This window comes from Martes martes (genome assembly GCF_963455335.1).
Source record: "Martes martes genome assembly, chromosome: 9".
Taxonomy (NCBI): domain Eukaryota; kingdom Metazoa; phylum Chordata; class Mammalia; order Carnivora; family Mustelidae; genus Martes; species Martes martes.
Window position 1 is genome coordinate 79,519,561 of NC_137896.1, and position 21,937 is coordinate 79,541,497.

Here is a 21,937-nt window from a genome sequence, read left to right on the forward strand (position 1 = left end):
GCCCTACATCATGCTCCCTGCTCAGTGGGAATCTGCTTCTCCCTCTCCTCCCTGCTCATGTTCTCTGTTGCTGTCTTAAATCTTTAAAAAAAAAAAAAGTTGCACTCACATGAGTTACTTAGAATAGGTAAATTCATAGAGACAGAAAGTGTGTAATAGTGGTTAACAGAGCCTGGGAGTCAGTATAATGCAAGAGTTAATATTTAGTAGGTACAATTTCAATTTGGGATGATGAAAATATTTTGGAGATAGTGATAATGGTTGTATGATACTGTGAACATACTTACTTGACACTGAACCATACACTTAAAATGATAAATATCGCTACGTATACTTCATCACAAAACCACCTTTACTTTACTAAAGATTCAGTGATTACAGTTGACTCTTGAACAACACAGGTCTGAACAGCACAGGCCCACTTATTTGTGGATTTCTTTTAATAAACACAGTACAGTACTGTAAATGTTATTTCCTTATGATTTTCTGAACATTTTCTCTTGTCTAGCTTACTTTAGTTTAAGGATATAGTATAAAAGACATATAACATACAATACATGTTCATCGACTATAACCGGTGAGGCTTCCAGTCATCAGTAATTAATGATTAAATTTGGGGGGAGTCAAAAGTTTTACGTGGATTTGTGATTACAAGGGTCAGTTCCCCTAACCCCTCACACAGTTCACAGGTCAACTATATTGCTACTAAGAATGTGAAACAACACAACCATTTTAGAAAATAGTTTGGTAGCTGAACACACGCCTACCATATGATCCAGCCATTCTACTTCTAGTTAATCAAATGAGTGACAGAAAGACTGAGGGGAGCGGGTTTGGGGGAGCAAGGGCAAAAGAGAAGGCAATCACAAAAGTGAAGATATTGATTATATTGGATTCATGGGTATATGCTTAAGTCAAAACGTATCAAACTGTATAGTTAAACAGCTTCCAGGTTCTGGCAATCATATCTTTCCTTTTGTTCCCCCAACCCCAAGCTTAGTAGCTGCTTCCTGTGTAACATCTAGGTTACCTGAACGGCCCTCTCTTGGCCTTACCAAACCTGTAAATTCCTTGCATTAAATCCCCTTGTCTAAAAAAGAACAAAAAATACCATGCTAAATCATTTGTGGTGAATATAAGGTACAGACAAAAGTAAGTATTAAGGACCCCAGTTAGGAAGCTACTGCAGAAACTTTAAAGTGATCTGAGACTAAGACATGATTATTTGTCGAAATGAAGATATTTTTGTGGAAAAAGAATGGAAACATGCATGCTGTGTTTATTCATACTTAGGACTTAGAAGTGCACAAAGCTTTATAAACACTACCTCTTCTATCATATCCCAGTAAGGTTGGAAGGCAGTCAAGATTCAGAGACAGAAAGTATCTTATGCAAGATCATACTAACAAGGCACTGAGTAAAACCTTATCGGTAATCAATTGTTTTACCAACTTTCCAAATTAAAACAGAGACATGCGTAATTCAAACTTTAACTGCCCAAGTTATCTTTAAGCACCCAAACTTCCAAAATACCCAATTATGATTTTATCACCTCAGACTACTCATAAATTCACCACTCCTCTTTTCAGTATCAGCAAGTTCTCGTCTAGCTCATGAAATGAAATGACCTGTAAGCCATATACCTTAACAGATTAAATCATTTTTTGGTTTAAAAAACAAAATAAAATGCTACTTTTATACAGATAAATTTTTCAGGAAGGGCCAAAGGGGGCTTCCCCCTCCTTTATCATTTGAATTTTATAATAAAATTTTTTTAAAAAGGGAGGAAGATTACCTGGATAATGAAGGCTGATGTGCAGCCAAGACAGAGACTCAACATCACTGACAGTCCTGGTATACCATTAATCATTTCAGTAACCAGCAACCAGTCCCTATTTGGAAATTATTCTATATCACATAATTAAAATTTCCCCTTCAGCATAGATCAATGGAAGAGAAAAGAGAGCCCAGAAAGAAACCTATGCTTATTTGGTCAATTTATGTATGACAACAGAGGAAAGAATATACAATGGGAGGGGCGCCTGGGTGGCTCTGTGGGTTAAAGCCTCTGCCTTCAGCTCAGGTCATGATCCCAGGGTCCTGGGATTGAGCCCCGCATAGGGCTCTCTGCTCAGCAGGGAGCCAGCCCCCTGCCCCCGCTCTCTCTACCTGCTTGTGATCTCTGTCTGTCAAATAAATAAATAAAATCTTAAAAAAAAAAAAAGAATATACAATGGGAAAATACACAATCTCTTCAATAAATGGTGCTGGGAACACTGGACAGCTACATGCAGAAGAATGAAGTTGGACCACTCTCTTACATCAGACAAACTCAAAATAAACTGAAAACCTAAGTGTGAGACTTGAATCTGTAAAACTTCTAGAAGAAAACATAGGTAATCTCTCAGACCTTGGCATTAGCAACATTTTCTAGGTATGTCTTCTCAGGCAAAAGAAACAAAAGCAAAAATAAACTACTGGGACTACACCAAAACAAAAGGCTTCTGCATAGCAAAGAAAAACATAAACAAAACAAGGCAACCTACTGAATGGGAAAAGACATTTGCAAATGATACATCCAGTAAGGGATTAGTATCAAAAATGCATTAAAAACTTACACAACTCAACATCACCCCCGCCAAATCTGATAAAAAATGGGCAGGGGACTTTAGAATAGATATTTTCCAAAGAAGACATACAGATGGCCAATAGACACATGAAAAGATACTCAACATGGGGCACCTGGGTGGCTCAGATGGTTAACGTGTCTGCCTTCAGCTCAAGTCATGATCCTAGGGTCCTGGGATCGAGCTCCACATCCACCCCACATCCACCCCAGGCTCCTTGCTCTGCGGGAGCTGCTTCTCCCCTGCCTGCCAGTCCCCCTTGCTGTGCTTACTTACTGTCTCTCTGTCAAATAAATAAATAAAATCTTAAAAAAAAATCTATTAAAAAAAAAAAAGATACTCAACATCACGAATCATCAGGGAAATGCAGACCAAAACCACAATGAGAGATCATCTTACATCTGTCAGAATGGCTAGAATAAAAAGAAATAACAAGTGTTGGTGAAGATATGGAAAAAAAGGAACCCTAGTGCATTGTTGGTAGGAACACAAACTGGTGCAGCCACTGTAGAAAAACAGTATGGAAGTTCCTCAAAAAATTAAAAATACAACTACCATATAAGTCAATTATTTCACCACTGGGTATTTACCCAAATAAAATGAAAACACAAATTCATGCACCCCTATGTTTGTTTATTTACTTACTTTTTAAAAAAAGACTATTTATTTACTTGACAGAGAGAGAGAGAACAGAAGCAGGGGGAGTGGGAGAGGGAGAAGCAGGCTTCCTGCTGAGCAGGGAGCCCAATGCAGGGCTGGATCCCAGGACCCTGGAATCATGATCTACGCCAAAGGCAGATGCCCAACGACTGAGCCACCCACGTACCCCACCCCTATGTTTACTGCAGTATTGTTTACAACAGCCAAGATATGGAAGCAACCTAAGTGTCACCATCAACGGATGAACCGGTAAAGAAGATGTGGGAGAATGCGTGCGCGCACACACACACTGGCATATTACCCAGCCACCAAGAGTTCTTGAAGGTATAATGCTAAGTGAATAAAGTTAGGCAGAAAAAGACAAAATACCACTTCTATGTGGAATCTAAAAAACAAAAACAAAGGCAAAACAGACCCATAAATAGAGAGAAAACTAGCTGTTACTACTAGAGGGGAGATGCTTACGGGGATGGTCAAAAGGGGTGAAGGGGACTAGAATGTACAGGCTTCCAGTACAGAACAGTAAATCAGAGACAAAAAGTACAGCACAGAAAATACAGCCAATGATATTATAATAGTACTGTATGGTAACAAATGGTAGCTACACTTGCGATGAGCATGGTGTTATGTTGTACACCTGAAACTTAATAAAACACTGTCAACTATACTTTTTCAACTATACTTAAAATTTTTTTAAGTTAAAATAAAACTTCTCTATTTTTTTCTCAGTGAAAAATCAAGTCTCTGACCTAATAACTCAGTTTGCAAATGTTCACTTCAAAACTTTGAAGTTTTTTTTTAAATTCTTTTTTTTTAAAAATTTTATTTATTTGACAGAGAGAAATCACAACTAGGCAGAGAGGCAGGCAGAAAGAGAGGAGGAAGCAGGCTCCCTGCGGAGCAGTTAGCCTGATGCGGGGCTCAATCCCAGGCCCCTGAGATCATGACCTGAATGGAAGGCAGAGGCTTTAACCCACTGAGCCACCCAGGCGCCCCAAAACTTTGAAGTTATTATATATACACATAAATAATTTATTTATATGTATGAGCAAAAATACTGGGAACTCATTAGGCCCTTAAAGTAGAGGGATGAAGTAAATTGGAGGAAACACTAACAAAAATAGTTTGTTCATTGCATAATTATATACCAAGCATAAGAATGCAATCAACAGGTTTGCCTGGGTGGCTCAGTCAGTTAAGTGATTGCCTTAGGCTTAGGTCACTCCTGGATCAGCTCCTGGGATGAACACTGCTTTGGGCTCCCTGCTCAGTGCGGACCTGCTTCTCCCTCTCCTTCTGCCCTTCCCACCTTCCCCCATCCTATACATGCTTGCTCTTTCTCAAATAAATAAATGAAGAAAATGAATAAAATCTTAAAAAAAAAAAGCAGTTATCATTCTTGGATCCCTAATATCATTAAACTTATATTTAGGGAATAGGGGAAAGGGGAGGAGAGGACACCAAATGGAAATATTTTTCTGGACTAAAGCAAAATAATAAAAACCAGAGAAATTCACTACATTTTGTATTAAGTCTAAATTGTCAAAATGTTCTATTATGAAACTGTATCTCCTGTTTTAAAAATTAAAATCTTCTAATTTCATGTTTTTGAAACTTTTACTTGGCTAATTATTATCTGGTGTATTTCCTTTTTGAAATTTTATTCATTTGTGACCCACTGAAACAGGATATACACCAAGGAAATATAGCAAGAGACATCTAACATCATCTAGAATTATCAGGGATTTTCCTGGCAAAATGCTTTAGACAAAAGGGTTAAACTGAAAATGTCATTATCCTTAAAAAGATAGAAAATAAACAGCAGATTAAAAAATTCAAGTTATTTTGCCTTGCTTTCTGTGCGGTCAAACCTATTCTTCCTTTAAAACACATCTAGCACTACCATCTGCATGAAGAAACTTGTTTAAAGGGCGCAACCCTTGCTATGGTGAGTGCTGTGAAGTGTGTAAACCTGGCAATTTACAGACCTGTACCCCTGGGGCTAATAATACATTATATGTTAATAAGAAAATAAGTAAATAAAAAATAAAAGGCACTACCTGATGATGATCATTCCCCTCTTTTAGCAAGAGTGCCACTCACTGTATTTACATAATTTAACTTTTTCTCTACATCCATGTGTATCTTTCCACCTGCAACACTTTGATACAGGAATGTGTTTACATAGTCTTAATACCTACTAGTGCTTTGTACAAAGCAGATACACAATGTATAAATAAATATGTATGCTAAGCTGGACAAGGAATACCTAACAAGTGGAGACAACAGTTTCAGAAGATTTATAAAAGTTACAGACAAAAACATACACATACATACATGTGGGTTATATAAATTTATTCCTAATACTTAACTTACTTAAAGATGAAGGAAAAGTAACATTCAAAAATCTAAGTTTATTTTGTGACACACAAAATCTTAACACAGGAAAAGCCTCTCAGGATTGATAACGTTGAAATAATTATAGAATAATAAATTAATAAAGCACTGAATTTATTTTCTATGTTTTACCTTAAAAACAAATCACTAAATGCATCGTGCAAGGCTGCTGTTGTCCAGAGTTCACAAACATTCTCTGGGAGATTGACATGTTCTTTTTAAAAAAGATTTTATTTATTTGAGGGGGGGTAAAGCAAAAGAGCGTGCATGCAGGGTGGGGGGCAGAGGGAGAGGGACAAGCAGACTTCACACTGTGTGTGGAGTCCAATGCTACGCTCTGTCCCATGACCCCGAGATCAAGACCTGAGCTAGAATCAAAGAGTCAGACACTTAACCAACTGAGCCACCCAGGTGCCCCTAATATGTTCCCCTAATAAGCATGTGAAAGATTCTAAAAGTTTTATCACACTTTTTCCTACAAATAATGGCAACCATTATGTGAGCAATAGAGTTAACTTCAGGTACTTATTACTAGTCTTGAAGAGAAAAACCCAGGGAAAGGTGGTTCTGATACATCTTCTTTATAGATACAGCTGATCTTTGAGTAACATGGGCTTGAAAAGGACGGGTCCACTCATATGTGCATTAACAAATATATATACACAGTACAGTACTGCAAATGTATATTCTTTTCGATTTTCTTAATAACATTCTTTTACCTAGAAATGTTACATAAGAATACGGTATGTAACATGTATTATATACAAAATAGGTGTTCCTCAACTTTGTTACTGGCGAGGCATCCAGTCAACAGTAGGCTACTAGTAGTTATGTTTTGGGGAGTCAAAAGTTATACATGGATTTTCAACTGCAGGAGGGGATGGTAGTGGTGGTGGTGGTGTTACCCCTAACCCCTACGCTGTTCAGGGGCCAACTGTACTGTTTGCAGAGAAACAAAGAAGTGTCTCACCAACACAGAATGGAACACATGAATAAAACAGAACTCTCTTTTAAGTCAGGCAGAATAATCAGCACTCCTCTCTCCAGTTTTTTTCAAACATGATAGATTTTTTTCAAAGTAAACAGTCTTATGGACCCTGGAGTATGTGTACATTTGATACGAGAGCTACTGTGACTTCAGGATAAAAACCCAAACATACTACTCCCATTCACATAGCAAACTAAAAATGCCAAATCCTCAGGGAGACTTAATTTTTTCAGTAACAAACAGAACTGTGATTTTGATAAACCAGTATCATTTCTAATTGTCTAATTTTAAAGCTGGAAAAAAATGTTGAAGGATCATCTAGTACAATCCTTATGGGTAAGAGGCAAGGGTATAGGTGTATAGAAACAGAAGAGGGGCTTAATTAATAGCAGCCGAGGAACAAGAATCACACCTAAGATCCCTCTTAGAGAGCAGTCATGAAGTCTGGAGATCTATTTGGGCCACACAGCCGAACTGTACTCATTAACTTCCGAGGTCACACAACATCATCCACCTAAAATGGTTTCAACCCCAAGTAACACATTTAAATAGGAACCCCCCCCCCGTCCCCTTACTGTCATTCTTACCCTGTGGTTTATGGTACAGTAAGGATACTGCCATTAAAAACTGTCTTATTCACCTCTGAACATGCTAAAAAGACACTAGCTTTCTAGAGAAAAGGCTAGATGTGTAAATCCAGGTCACTCTCCCACCATAAAAATGACATGAGAAACAAATGAAATACTTACTAAAGATCAACAAAGAATGAAGACATAATAGAAAAAAAAATGCCACCAGTAGTAGCATACTCCCCATTATAAAGTCCAGGCTTATATTTATGTATTTTTCAGAGATTAAACAAGTTAGTGATACAATGCAGGTGACAGAGGCAGTTATAGGAAAAGTGGAAGTAATTGTATCAATATACTCCAAGAGACTAAGCTTGCTCCAAGTTTCTTAAACTGGGACTACCTTTACTGAGATAGTGTAAGGGCAAACGTTAAATATCAATTAACAGGCATCATCACATCTTCATTTTCTTTTCTCTTCTTTCCCTAGTTTAGAAGTTAATCTCTTCTAAAGCAGGCCCAGAATTCCCAAAGGTAAAGCTTTGTGATTTTTTTAAAATTTTAAGTAGGCTCCAACACAAGTACGCCAACATAAGGCTTGAACTCACGACCCTAAGATCAAGACCTGAGTGGAGATTAAGAGTTGGACACTTAAATGAGCTACCCAGCCACCCCAATCTTTGACTTTTAAAACTTTGTTTTTCCTTTGCTCTGTTAAGTTTATGTACTATTTAATGTGCTATAATACTTACTACTCATCAGTTACTGTTTGGCAGACTTAAAACCATGTATAAGAACACATACTCAAAATTCATTCACTTCATTAATGGTACTGATTAACCACAGGCTGATATGTATTTTTTTCACCACAGCATTTACTGTGAGCAGTTTGACCCCTCTGGTCTCCTTTCTCTCCCAAACAGTAACCTTTTTCTTCCCCTGCCCCCAAATATAAATAGAACCTGCCTTGCCAATTGATGAAAGCAGTAATCTCCATCAGTACTATTAAACTACTGAAGATTTAACACCACAGCCACCCTGCCCAATATTCAACTATAATGAAAATGCCAAAAAAATTCAATTCTGAATTTACAATTCTTTGAAACATTTTCCTACCTTCACACTGGTTCCTTGGAAGAATCTTCCACCTTGTTTTTATCACATTTTCCAAAATTTGTAGTCCATAATACTGAAAATTGGAGAATAGAAACATGTGAACATATAGTTATAATAATGGCAACTTTCAGGATTCACAAATGGACAGACATTCACACATTTACATCTAAAGTTTCAAAAACATTATGCTACCAAGTTTAATTACATATATTAAACAAGGATCTATTCACCCATATACTGAGTTTTCATGCATTTTCCTCATTTTATTGTTTACTACTCTATTTAATGTCCTGCTGTTTATACATGCTCACACCAGGAGGAAGAACCAAATAAAAAGCCCTTTAAGCAGCCAAATGGGCTTATCTGTAGAAGGAAAAGTAGCAGCCAAATATGAATTCACAGCATAAATGACTGCTCACAGGCTCACGTACTTTAACACGACCAGGCTCCTAAGAATTTAGCAGCTTGGATGCTCTCAAGCTTCCTACCATCTTCTAGGAGTTGTAAGCTCTTGGCCAAGTATTAAAGTATTGTCACAGATACTTTCTATAGAAAGTGTTTATAAACATCTCTGGTGTGTTACTTAAGGAGCAGCAAGACAACCCACGGGTTTAATTTTAAATTTTAATCCCACCCTTACAGTTGCTATTTCTACTAATTTAAAGATAAACTTTTGTGCACAGTCAAAAATACACAAACGCATGTTGCAATCTGTTTTTACCTTTCAGGTATTCCTTCCTAAACATAAAAGTCTTAACTAAAAACGTAAGAAAATAAATACAGATACCACTCTCAAGCCATTTTGTCCCTCCTGCTGATTACTCACTCTAAATAGTCAACAACATTCACAATAATTTATAATGCTATAGGAGTTACTACCCAAAATTATTACCATGACCAATTAGTGTGGATAGACAGGAGGAAGAAAAGGGACAAAACTGTTGTGGTATGCTTCAATTATCTGAAGTAGGGAAGAATGAGCTATAATACCTGAAAGGTAAATTCATTCATATATAGACACAGAACCTCAGATTGCAAGTTTTGGCTGAGAATAAGAGTTCATCTTTAAAATGGTTAGTCATCACACAATAAAATAGGAGCATTAGTATTTCAACCAAAGGGATCATGTGAATGCTCATTTTATCCAAAGCACAATATAGACTGTCCCAAACTACATTGTGCTCAAATAGTAAATGTTTTTGCTGTTTTCTTTCATTTTAACATTTCATACTTTTCAAGAAAATTTTGCCATTTCAACTAAAATCCTACATTTGCACAACATTCCTTAAAAAGACTTTCAAAATAAAAACAAGGCCAAAGCAAAATTCTGAAATTACAAATTTGATACCATCAAAGGGTTTCATAATCAGCAGTAAATACCGAAAACTTTCTAACCTGCTCATTTACAATCCCTTTATAGGTCTAGGTCTCAGAAAAATATAAACAGGCAAAAAAGGTTTCTGCTTCACTGAAATTTTAAATTAACTTTTGAAAACATACTACCCTAAAAACTTTTAATTTTATAGACACGAAATAACACTGTCAAAGTTTTACTAAGTCAAAACAATGCACTTCTTACAATACATCCTCTTGTGATTCTTAACCAATTAAAAAAATCTTTAAAAAACTAAAAATCCACCATAAATACACCAGTAAGCAGCAGTAATCCCAATGATAATTTCACCCTATTTAACCAATGTTTTACAGCTTATGCTATTACCCTGCTTCCTTTATGTTTGATAGTTTGTTCCCTAAATTTACTTACTAACCTCTACTCCCTTCTCCAACTGTAAAATGGTAGCATCAGCTTGCTGAAGATACAATTCAGATTTTTCTTTCTGCCAACCCGCTGAGGTAGTAAGCCCAATAAAAGCTTTCCACAATTTAAGTCAAAGGAATACAAAGATCGCCGTCATAATATTCTAAATCCCAATCTCACCTAAACATTAATACTCCACATATGAAGAAAACTCACATTTTGTGAAATTGAGTATTTTTGGCTAAAATAATCTTAACTGCTAGCCAAATCTAAGGGCCAATGATAAATGACTATTTTGGAAATATCCATACATAATCCAAGTATCACTCTAAAGAAATAATCACATTTCTGCTTTACATCTCAGGACTTGAGAAATCCACTGCTGAGTTATGAAGATGAGGGACAGATAACAGCAAAGACTAAATGAAAAAAATAAATGCATGAAATGATCCCTATGGTAGAAATTTCTACTGAGCCCTTAGAAATACTTATTTTATGCATTGAATTCCCCTTTCCCCCCACCGCCCATGAAACAAAAACAATTGATGAACAGAATTCAGTTAAAGGGAATCAAAAGGGTAGACCTTGTGGAGGCCTGCCGTCAAAGCCTAGCTGTGTCAGTTGCACAGGAAGACACCCCTTTTCTTCCTATTACAAGCAATCAACATAATGGAACATTATGATTAATATCAGGTAGTGTTAACATCTTTAAAGAAAAAAAAATGATTGCATAAAAGCCAAATGTCATAGTGCATAAATTTAGCACCAAATCATTTGTAATTTATGTAAATTGAAGAATTCTTTACCTGTTGCTTTCTTTCTGTTCCTCTAATCATCTCATTTTTCACAAGACAAATTTGAGTTTTTAAAAATACTGTTGATAAATCAACTTAAACATTAGTAATGTCTGTCAGTATAAAAAGCAAAATTTACCAGGCAAGCAAACAGGCAAACACTATTATGTTACTTAAGGTTAGCACTTTGAGGAAGTTCTGGACTGTATTTTTGCCCTAAAATTTACAAGATGTCAAAACTAATTAGTATTTTAAAACTGTTAATTAATACAGTCTGATTTCAGAAACAGATGTGAAAATGGCTATTTTCTGTTTTAACACAATGTATAACAAGTGGAAATCTTGTGTGTATTAAACAGAATGCCATGCATGGTATTTTATTACTTTAAGGCAGTTTAAAGAGAAGTGTGAATCATCAAGCCTAAAACAGTCAAAACACATTTTGATCAACCCTTCTGTTCAAACTAGGAAAAAAGGACCCAAATTATAACATTTTTCAATTGCAAATAAAAACTGAGTGCTGTCCCATTAAAAGCATTGGTACCATGGAGCAGGGTTTTATGCTGCCCACACAACTTGGTGTTGGTGCCTAGCCTGTATTATATTGATTACTTGCCCAAAATAATTCCTCTGATGTTATGTTTCATCTCTGAGTAACATTCAGGATTTATGCTACTTAGATCTGTATACATACTCTAAAAACAAAAACAAAAACAAAAAAGCAAGCAAAAAAGCCACCTTGCATACTAGTCCCAATTACAAAACTTCATTCATAATTCTTAGGACTATTTGCAAGAATTAATTCTATGTTTAAGACTAAATTTTGAAATAAGTTAACAATATTAAATAATTTGAGATAACAAATGCAATACTAAAAATGAGATACCTTCCTCAAAGTTTATGACTGGAAGAAAAGAAGAAATAATGGATTTTAAAACCACCACTTGCTTACTTTCGTGTTCATATTCTGTGAAAATTCCAAAATTGTGTCGACTCTTGTCCACGCATCAGGATGCTCCTTTAAATGTGTCAGTACTTCTTGAGCCATTCTTTGCTAAAACATTATATGAAAATAGTTTTAAGCTCACTTGTTCTTTTTAATCATTCATTAAAATGGTGTTGAGCAAGGCACAAATCCTAATACGACAGTGATTCTACTAACTTTCTGAAACACTCAAAGAAATAATTAGTCCATACCGAAATAAAAATGTATCCATTACCACTCTTAAACTTCAATTTAAAACGGGAATATATCTCTCTGAAACAGAGTAGTTTTTTTCGCAATCTACTTTATTTAGCATTCTCAAAATGGAACTTAAACCCAACCAATACTAACAAAATTTCTCTAATGTGAAGTTCTTAGCACTTAACAATCAAGTGAAAGCAACATATAAAAATTCATTTATACTTAAATAAATTATGTAATGGTACTCCCTGCTTTACAAGTTACCAAGATGTCTCCAACAAACCTTACCTATAAATATGTATTTCATGAAAAAAAAAATACATTATACATACACTCTTTTTCTTGGGAAAACTGGTAAAAACTGAGTCTAAGTAAGGCCACAAACCCCAAATACCCATAGATATATATAAAACATGAAGACCCCGAAACTCTTTAAAAGTCTCTTAAATTTATTATAAATATACCTTTTATCCATTCTCTGAAAAGTCTTCTGAATTTCATATGAAATCCTAGCTTATTTTGAAAATTTCTGTTTTCTGGGGCACCTGGTTAGCTCAGTGGGTTAAGCCTCTGCCTTCTGCTCACTCAGGTCATGATCTCAGGGTCCTGGGATCGAGCCCTTCATCAGGCTCTCTGCTCAGCAGGGGGCCTGCTTCCCTCCCCCCTACCTGCCTATTTGTGATCTCTCTCTGTCAAAATAAATAAATAAAAATCTTAAAAAAAAAAAACCCAAAAACTTCTGTTTTCGTATCTTTAAGAGCTCATGTATTTGAGAATGAGCAAGCATGTGTGTGCAGAGAGAGCGAGAGGGAGATGGGCAGAGGGAGAAAATCTCAAGCAGACTCTGCACTGAGCATGGAGCCGAGGGGAGTGGGTTTGATCCCAGGCCCCTGAGATCATAACCTGAGCTGAAACCAAGAGTCAAACATTTAACCTACTAGGCCACCCAGGCACCTGTTTTCATCTTTAAAATGTAAAACGAGGAATAATAAAAACCTATATAGCCAACATCTACAATTAACAAATGTTAACACTTTGTTTTACTTGTACTTTTCTTTCAAACATAAAAGATGTAAAACTTATGGAAATCACCTTTATACCTTTCTCCAGTGCCATTTCCTTTCTTTGTTCCTTCTTTAGAGAGAATGACTTTCATGAATTTGGGGTCTTTTCCTGTCCATATTTTCTCAGCATGTGCATAAAATTTCATGGATGATACAGTTCTGTGGTCACTAAATTTTATATAAATAATATACTATAAAAACACTAGGATCTGCTCTTTTCATTTGACACTTTCCCTTAGCTTTATTGTAAGGTGTAATAGACAACTGAATTTTAGAGATCTAGCCATACTGACACTATGTATCTAGCCTCTTCATTTTAACCGTTATAGTTTAATGATACGAACACATTTTAACAAAGGCTGTTAATTCTACTGATTTTTTTTTGAAGAACAGCTTAAACTTTTCACCTTTAAAGGCAGTTTTGTAGCTCAACTGGATCCTCCCTAATTACCTTCCACCTAGTTCTATCACATTTAAGTAGAAAGTTTGATAATTTTCAAATATATCAATTATCTTTGTTAGACTGATTCAACTTGATCAAGGCTTTAATTCTACAGGTTATAAAGCAAGCATCAAAGAGGGGAAAAGATACATTCATTCTAATTTGAACCATCTCTCACAGACACCTCAAAATCTTTAACTCAGGTTTTATTTCAGTTTACAAAAAAAAGTTCCTTATTTTGGCTTTGATGTTAAGAATTATTTTCCTTAGGTAGCAGATATAGTGGTTTCCCCATCAACCAACTAGCAATATACACTGCTTATTGTTTAGAAGAAAACTGAAAATACACACCCACTAAGTAATGGGTTTTTTGTTTTGTTTTTAAAGATTTTATTTATTTGACAGAGAGATAGCACAAGTAAGCAGAGCGGAAGGGAGAGGGAGAAGCAGGCTCTTCACTGAGTAGGGAGCCCAACGCCGGGCTAGATCCCATGACCTGAGCCGAAGGCAGGCACTTCACTGACTAAGCCACCCAGACGCCGCTAAGTAGTGCTTTTGCACCTTGACAATACCACCGGAATCACCACAGAACTTGGAAGAAAAAAACAGCTGACTGGATTCCAACCTACAAGTACAGGGTTAGAGCTAGAGTATAAGCTCTTAAAATACATATATTTTGATTAGATTTTGTTAAGGGACTAACAGTTTTAAGGAGTTGTAATTATGCTATATAATGACAAAAAGCAGAAATAATAATGATCTGAGTTATCTAGGGCCAAAGCACACTTGATCAATGTTGGTGTTTTTTTTTAAACTTTTATTTTTTTTAAAGATTTTATTTATTTATTTGACAGAGAGAGACCACAAGCAGGTAGAGAGACAGGCAGAGAGAGGAGGAAGTAGACTCCCCGCGAGCAGAGCCCAATGTGGGGCTCGATCCCAGGACCCTGAGATCAGGACCTGAACCGAAGGCAGAGGCTCTAACCCACTGAGCCACCCAGGACTCCCACTGATCAATGTTTTGATTCTCTCCCAAAGAATATCTAACTAGAACTATTCATTTCTCACTAGCTATACTTGCACATAAAATGGTAACAAATGCCAAGAACATGACGTGTATCAAAAATCCATGCCTAGTAAAAGTTACTTGGTCATGATACTCTATTAGAGGTTTTGAAATGATGACAACTGTACACAGAAGTGAATACTCACCACACTATTATCATTAACACTGCATAAATCATGTCATTTCCTTTTAGGCGTCCTTTTACTCTACGAAGTCACTTCCAGAATTTGTATCTTAGTCTCTATTTTGTCCTAACCCCACAATCCTTACACAATATTCTTTTATTAACTTAGAACTTCAGGAGGGGTTAAAAAAATACACAAAAGCAAACTAAAGAAGGAGAAAATTTGGTATCTCCCTGTGTTACTTACTGAATGGTGAAAGTATTTTAGTTGCTAAGCAATAGATTAAGAGTTCAAGTCACTTAACACAGCACTGGAGAAAACACCCAACTCTTCAATATATTTTTCCCCTGCTGGCTGCCTAACTTGGGTAAAAATAGAAAAATACTTAGAAGAGAAGACAGTTCTAATGTTACAGTGTTAAATATCCTTCTATACTGCCCATTTGGACATAAGCTCCAGGTACAGATTAAAAGGCACCCCTCTAACAATCTCTTCCCCTCCAAAATTAATCTAATCCTTAAAAAAATTAGCTTCCTCTGAGTTTTAATGTTTAATTAGCATAATTTCTATAGCTACCATTTTTAGCACATACTCTATGAAATTGGAAAAAAAATTAAGAAACCATACTGTATTTTAAAACAATGAGTTTGCACCATATGCTAAATCTTCTTCATTATACTTCCTAAAGTACCCTTTAAACAGAATGCCTTCTAAGTATGAGGTACCATAACAGGTGTTTTTACAAACCCTACTATCTTCTAGTCTCTTGTAAAGTAGGTAAGTTTGTAGTTGACACTCTAGAGCAGTAACTAGAAAACTTATTGGACAACCAAGATATCCATCACTAAAAACCTGTTTTCCATGACAGCTTTTTTCTTTTTACTCACAATAAACCCCCAAAGAGGTGGCATATGAAAAATCCACTAGAACTAGAAGTGTAAAGATACACCTTTAGAAAAAAGGTTTTTAGATGACTTTAAGCTCTAAGCCTCCACTTCCTTATCTATAACAATGAAAAATATCAGTTTGCAATTATCTTTATGTAACTGATCTGTCCTATAGTATAAGTAGACATAAAATTCTTACTTTTGGGAAAGTTTATTTTGCCTTGATAAATAGAAAACACTTCCTAAGTCTACATTTTATTTAATCAAATTTAAAACAAATCATTAAATCTCAATAATGTGAAACACTACTGAAAGCAGTAGCAGCACCACCACCAATATATATATTTTTTTAAAGTCTTTTTTTTTTTTTTTTTTAAAGTAATCACTATACCCAACATGGGGCTTGAGCTCACGTCTGTGAGATCAAGACTCACATACTCTTCCAACTGAGCCAGCCAGGTACCCTACCACCAATATATTCCTCATGATAAAAATTACTGTTGCTTCTTAGTTATAAGCCTAGAAGAACACTGGTCTCTGTTTATCCTCATACTTTTAGATGTTGTGAGTCATGTTAAAAAGAACAAAGATTTAAACAGCAGTAGTAGCTAAGTGATGTGACAAAATTAAATGCCCATCTTTCTAATGGCTACAAGACTTGAGCTTCTAATACATTCAAAGTTGAGCTCAACCTTACTTGTATACCTTCCTCCAAAAGCAGCTGCTTTCTACACATGCGTGTTAGAATAAAATGAAGCTTAAAACTCCCAGCTGAATGTATAGCACAAAGAAACTACTACATTGTATGTGTAATACATATGGATGGAATACCTTTTCAGGAAGGCTTCTGGAGACAATAATGTGGACCAAAAGCCCCTAGGAGTTCTTAAAACTGGACCAAGCTTACAAAATCTGAAAAATAATTTTTACCACTCATACAACTTTCATGGCCCCCCTTTCACTTTATATACACTTTCTCTTTTATACACACACACACGAAAATAATGTTGGATTTCAGAGGAAACTGAAATATTTATGCACATGCTAGTATTTATACATCATGCTTTTTGGACCATCTATAAAAGATACAATTTCTACCTTTCAGGTTTCTGAACAGTATGATAGCACTCAGGGTTTAAGCATGCAAATATAAACTAGTATCTTGAAGATATAATTAACCTTCCCATGTACTAACCAGACATCATCTACTAGGAATATAATATTCTGGTAAAAAAATTTTACTGGTTTTTGTCACATCACCTCAAGATGTTTAAATCCAACAGAAAATTTCACTCATTTAAAACCCTTCATGTGATTAACTTCACAAAGTGAAGAATCAAGATTGCCCAGTTTCTTGTAACATCAACAACTAAAAAATTTATGAATATTCCTGTCTTGTCTAACATTCAATTGGTTGTTTAAAAACTTTAATCTGATCAAAACATGGATTATGAGTAAGATAACTGCCTACAGTTATTGACCACTTTTACAAGTCTTAAATTCAAATAACTTAAGATGCTCAGTATTGTTGGACTCTTAAAAGGAGTTTTATCAGTGAAGTACTTCTGTAATTTAAACGTTTCAAAAATACAAGAATCTTTTAACTCCAAATATATGACATACACAGAAGATACACAATCTTTAGTATCTATAAAACATTTAATACATTAGGCTCGCATTAGGCTCTATCTTTCATTAAATTGGCTAAAGGTTTCTTAAAGACAGAACAATAAGAATATATCCAAAACATCTCATTCTAACCATGTCAGAATATAATGCATATAATACAGTTTCTCCAGACTGTTTCTCACTGGTTAATATATAGTTCCAATTTAACATAAACTATGTAACACTTTTTAAAAAGGCGATAATTTAAAATTTTATTATAAACCGAATAATACCGCAATAAAGTTAAAAAGTTTTGCTCAACTACTTTACCTGGGCTCCTTCTCCATGGTATAAGCAATTCACCACATTGTCTAGAAGGTTGATATCCAGTTTTTGGCTGAAATCGAGCAGCTGACGAGCTGCATGGTCTGCTAACATTGTCATAATTGCTGGCATAGATTACTGTAAGTAAAGAAAAAAATTTAAGGCGCCTATGAAATTTTGGTATTACCAGTCAGAAACTTTCTACTCAAGTTATTTTACTTCAACCATGTTCTTACAAGTATTATAATAAGTAATTTTTAGAGACTACCTAAATAACAGTAAAAGCAACTAAATGCTGAAGATACTTAGCCACTCCACAACTGCTTTTGTTAAGGTCCATTCAACTTTTCTAGTGTATATTTTTTTTTCTAGTGTCTATTTTAAATTACCAGAAAAACCTTACTGTTCTACTAATATTTAAATAAAATTACTCCTAACCTGTTTTAATGGAACTATTATTAGAAATTTATGGCCCTAAAAACTCAACCAGTTCAAAGTCTTAATCTCAGATTTTTAGGTACAGATAAAGTTTAAGTGGATTTCTCTCTTCCTAAATAGGGTCTTCTATTTCAGTAGGCACTCCCTTCCCTGTATATTACCCTAATTTTTAGGATATACTGAAAAAACAGGGAGATGCTAAGAGCTAAATGTGGTACCCAAGTTTTCTTACTGTATATACCAATTACTAGCAGAACTTAAAATTTCTATATTCAAACCATCTATTTGTTTCTTTCAACACTCAACTGAATTTGGAGGTTAAAATTCCTTGAACAAATGTCTAGAAAAACACTTTACAGTAATAACTCAAACTTTTTAATTTCCAGGTATTCACTGGCAAGGTAAAAAAACTGTAAAAGCTTGCCAACTATTTTCCAAATAAAAACAAATTCTATGGTAACAGAAAGACGAACTTCTTCACCTCATATAATGCACTGGCTAAACCCTACCAACTCATATGCAATGCTATCCTTTTAAGAGGATTCTAATCCAAGATGCTGGCACACATGCGCATTTCTTTTGCCCAGCATTATAAAAATCTTTCTTTTGCTTTTTCTTCAAAGCCAGTGCCACTTGAGTCTGGCTGGCTAAATCAGTACTCCTTAACCTTTTTGGGTCAAGATGCCTTACAATCAGAAGAACACGATAGCTCCTACTAAATTTTAAAAATTCACAATTTTGTATACAATTACAGAAAACCCAGGACACCCTGAAAGCCATGCATGAAACCTCAGGTTAAGAACTACTGGTTGACTGCAGTTAGACCCAACAAGGTTGGCAGGTCACCTCCACTTCTCCCCCTCTTAAATAACCTTCCAGGATCAGGAAATGGGTGGGATTTGATTACATTATGTTTGATAGGAAAAACATTTATTTCTTGGCTACTTGAGAGCAGTTTTAAAATGTTAACAACACTGGCAGCAATTTCAATTTTAACGCAAATGCTTTACTTAATGATAATGCCAACTGCAAAAAAATTAAATATAAATGGTAAGTTAGAGATAATGTAGAAATCGAGAAATTAAGAGTTCCAAGAATTTTGATTTCTCTGAAATCTTTCAGCCCATTACTGACAGCAATACTAAGGAGATCTCAAACATTTTATACCAATTACTAATGTGTTAATACCGAAATACCTGATATGCATCAATAAAAATCTGACCTACATATAAATATAAAAATGGAAATATATATTCCACCAACCTGTATAAATTTCTTGCATCTTATACCATAAAATTTTAAGGATCAGAACAGTCTTAAAAACTGAGGTTGAAAAACAATGCCCACAAAGCACCAAGATGTACATATCAAAAGTTTTAAATTTTTGGTTAAAAACTGAACGAACTTTCCTCCTATGTACTCCTATCATAATTTAATAACCCAAACAAGAAAGAACAATTTGACTATAAAAAGTTTCATTTTCAAGTACACTGTCTTTACAAGAGTTCTTCGAGCTAAATTCTTGTGAAAAATCAGGTTTAAAGTAAAATCTCATGTTAAATACAGTAGTTTGCCATCCTCAGAACTAGCTGCTATCCTCGAAATGACCTAACTAATCTTGAACTGTACAGAAATGGCGGCTTTCTGGTCAATGCCAAGCACATTTAGTCCCCCAAATCAAACAGCTTCCAAAACATTCTTTCCACTAACAGCAGTGTCCCACACGCTTAAGATACACAATCAGGCAGATAGCAAACAGCCATCCGGCGGGAGAGCGTGAAACCACAACCGCTTTCTTTTCTCCTTGGGACACTCAATCCTAAAATCCACTCACTGGATAGCATATACAAGGGATTATCCAGCAATGTGACTCTACAAGTGACTACCAAAATACCTTCACTGCCACTTCAAATTGAATAAGCAGGCAGCTACACACTGCCAGCTCCCATGCAAACCATAACCGATGCTTTATGATTACTAAGTAGTAGGTCAAAAAACAAGTCGCTACAAGGAGAGACTGCTACTTAGATGTGTGGGCAACTGCCTGCTTCATTCAGTAGAAACACACCTCACTAAGGCCCGCCCTCCCCTCGCTTCCCACCCGAACCGATTTGCAGCAGTTCTAACTATAGCATACCCGAGCACGCACTCACCCCGCCCATACTCGGAGGAGGCATTTAGACCAGGCGCCTGAAGTTCACCGCCCCATTCTCAATGCAGCATGGCCTCTGCGTGATCAGAGGAGGTCCCGGCTAGGCAAATCTTTAAAGCTTCCTCCACTACACCACTTCTTCCCACCCATCCCAAACTCGGAGACATCGGAATGAAGGAGAATCAGGGCATCATCCACCGTACAATGCCAGCAGTAAACGATCTGGTCACTTAACACACTCAACCCCCCCCCCCAACAAACTACAGCACGAAATCCCACTTACAGAACCCTGAACCACCAACTAACCTTTCCTATTTCTAAACCTAGCCTGCAAAAAAACAGATTTCGAGTTTCCCTGCAAGAGGAGGAGGGAGTCGGCAGCCCCTCCCTCCCCCGATCCCAAGCTCTCCACCGAGGGGGCCACGTGATGCAGGCGAGGCGGACGTTTCAATGCTGCTGCACTAAATATTTCTGGAAACTTCCACTCCTAATAATTTACAGAGATGTTCCTGAAATCACCCCAACTTCTCGCCAGCCCCCTGGGCTGGGGAAGCCCTTCCACCCCCACACCGGCCCCGCTTCACTATCACGCTCTTCGCCTTCCTCCACCGCCACCCGCACACGCGAATAACCCAGCAAGCGCTACCCTCTCACGGCCGCCTCCCCGCCTCCATCCCCCAGCGGCAGAAGCGGCTCCATTCAATCGCAGGCTCTGCCTGTGGGCCCGCCGCCGCCTCCCGGGCTCGCCTCCCGCTGCTGCCGCCGCGCCCCACGCCGGCCTCCTCCCGCCCGGCCGCCGCCCGGCCCTCGGCCCCGAAGACACAGTCGACTTACCCAGAGATTGAACCAACTGCTTCTTCTTTCCTTGTCGGGGGATTAGGGCGAGGGAAGGTGGGGAGGGGGGAAAGGGGAGGAAATCAAGGTGGGTTTCACAGTTTTCCCACCTTAAAAAAAGGAAATTAAAAAAACGAAGATAAGGGCAAAAAAAGCTCAACAATATTTACTATTTCAGGGATGCCCCCCACGACACACACCCACCCGCCCCCCCCAAAAAGGAAGGGGAATTAATCCGTGGAATAAATGCTCCCGCCTGGCTGGGGAGTGAGGGAAGGGGGAGGGGAAAGGGGTCAAGTCCCAAAGATTCAGCCCCAGGGGGACCCTCCAGCCACAGGCGGCAGCAGAAGCGGCAGGAGTAGGGGGTATAGAGTCCACAAGGTCGGGGGACGCTCTGCTGCCAGTTGCAGTCCGACTCCCCCCTACCAAAATACGGCTCCCTCTCTCACGCGGCTCCGGCGCTGGGCCCCCCCACCCAGGCTCGCCTAAACTTTCCCCCCTTCTCCTGCTCCTCAGCGACTGGTGGTTCCCCCCTCCCCCTCTGGGTGGTTGCACGGACTGCAGCAGCAAAGACTGGAACAGGCACCGCCGCCGGGGCTGTAGCTACTGTTGCTCTTGCTGATGCTGTAGCTCCCGCTGCTCCTGCCGCGGCCGCTGCAGCCGCTTCTCCCCCTCCTCCTAGTGCCTCAAACTCGGAACCGGTTGAAACCGGTTCAGACTGGGAGATTCCATCTCGGTTGAGTTTTCAGCCCATGGCGCCGCGGAGCGTTTGGAACCTGGGCCTCCGCCCCCAGCCCGCCTGCCCATTGGCCGGTCCCAGCCACAGCCGCGCCATCAACCTACGTCTTATTGGCCAGATAGCCCGTCAATCCCACCTCAAGTCTCCACACGAGCCCGCCGC

At 37.5% G+C, this 21,937-nt stretch overlaps 1 protein-coding gene across 1 annotated transcript in view; it reads right to left on the reverse strand.

Annotated features, from left to right (window-relative positions):
* Positions 1 to 21,719, reverse strand: part of XPO1 (exportin 1) — a 45,393-nt gene extending 23,674 nt beyond the window's left edge. The window contains exons 1-4 of the mRNA XM_080814307.1: positions 21,037 to 21,719; positions 17,619 to 17,750; positions 11,863 to 11,964; positions 8,358 to 8,430 (exon numbers count right to left, since the gene is read on the reverse strand). Coding sequence (XP_080670433.1) covers positions 8,358 to 8,430; positions 11,863 to 11,964; positions 17,619 to 17,744 — 301 coding nt within the window. The 5' untranslated portion in view covers positions 17,745 to 17,750; positions 21,037 to 21,719. The remainder of the gene's footprint in view (positions 1 to 8,357; positions 8,431 to 11,862; positions 11,965 to 17,618; positions 17,751 to 21,036) is intronic.
* Positions 21,720 to 21,937: the final 218 nt, after the last annotated feature.